This window comes from Corvus brachyrhynchos, unplaced genomic scaffold, assembly GCF_000691975.1.
Source record: "Corvus brachyrhynchos isolate BGI_N302 unplaced genomic scaffold, ASM69197v1 scaffold83, whole genome shotgun sequence".
Taxonomy (NCBI): domain Eukaryota; kingdom Metazoa; phylum Chordata; class Aves; order Passeriformes; family Corvidae; genus Corvus; species Corvus brachyrhynchos.
Genome location: NW_008238464.1, coordinates 8106334 through 8106639, shown reverse-complemented (window position 1 = coordinate 8106639; position 306 = coordinate 8106334). Strand labels below are relative to the sequence as shown.

General features: G+C 71.9%; 1 protein-coding gene across 1 annotated transcript in view; it reads right to left on the bottom strand.

Annotated features, from left to right (window-relative positions):
* The window catches only part of RAB20 (RAB20, member RAS oncogene family), a 26864-nt gene extending 26564 nt beyond the window's left edge, over nt 1–300 (bottom strand). Inside the window, exon 1 of the mRNA XM_008635873.2 lies at nt 66–300. Within this exon, the coding sequence (XP_008634095.1) occupies nt 66–237 (172 nt within the window). The 5' untranslated portion in view covers nt 238–300. The remainder of the gene's footprint in view (nt 1–65) is intronic.
* Nucleotides 301–306: the final 6 nt, after the last annotated feature.

The window sequence follows — 306 nt, the reverse complement described above, 5'->3', positions numbered from 1 at the left end:
GCGGGGACCCCCGGGCCGGCCCCCATCCCCCCCGTGCCGCCCCCTGTGCCGGGGATCCCGCTCACCTGCGGTGTCCCAGATGGAGATGTTGTACGGCCCCCACTGCTTCAGGTAGAAGGCGCCGCCGACGGTGCTGACCGTCTCCTGGAAGCGCCGCTCCATGTAGCGGTGCAGCAAGGAGGTCTTGCCCACGTTCATGTCCCCCAGCAGCACCACCTTCCCGTCCGGCTTCTTCATCGCGGCTCGGCTCGGTTCCGTGCGGGGGGCCGCTCTCGCCCCCTTCCCCGACTCGCTCCGCTCCGCCCG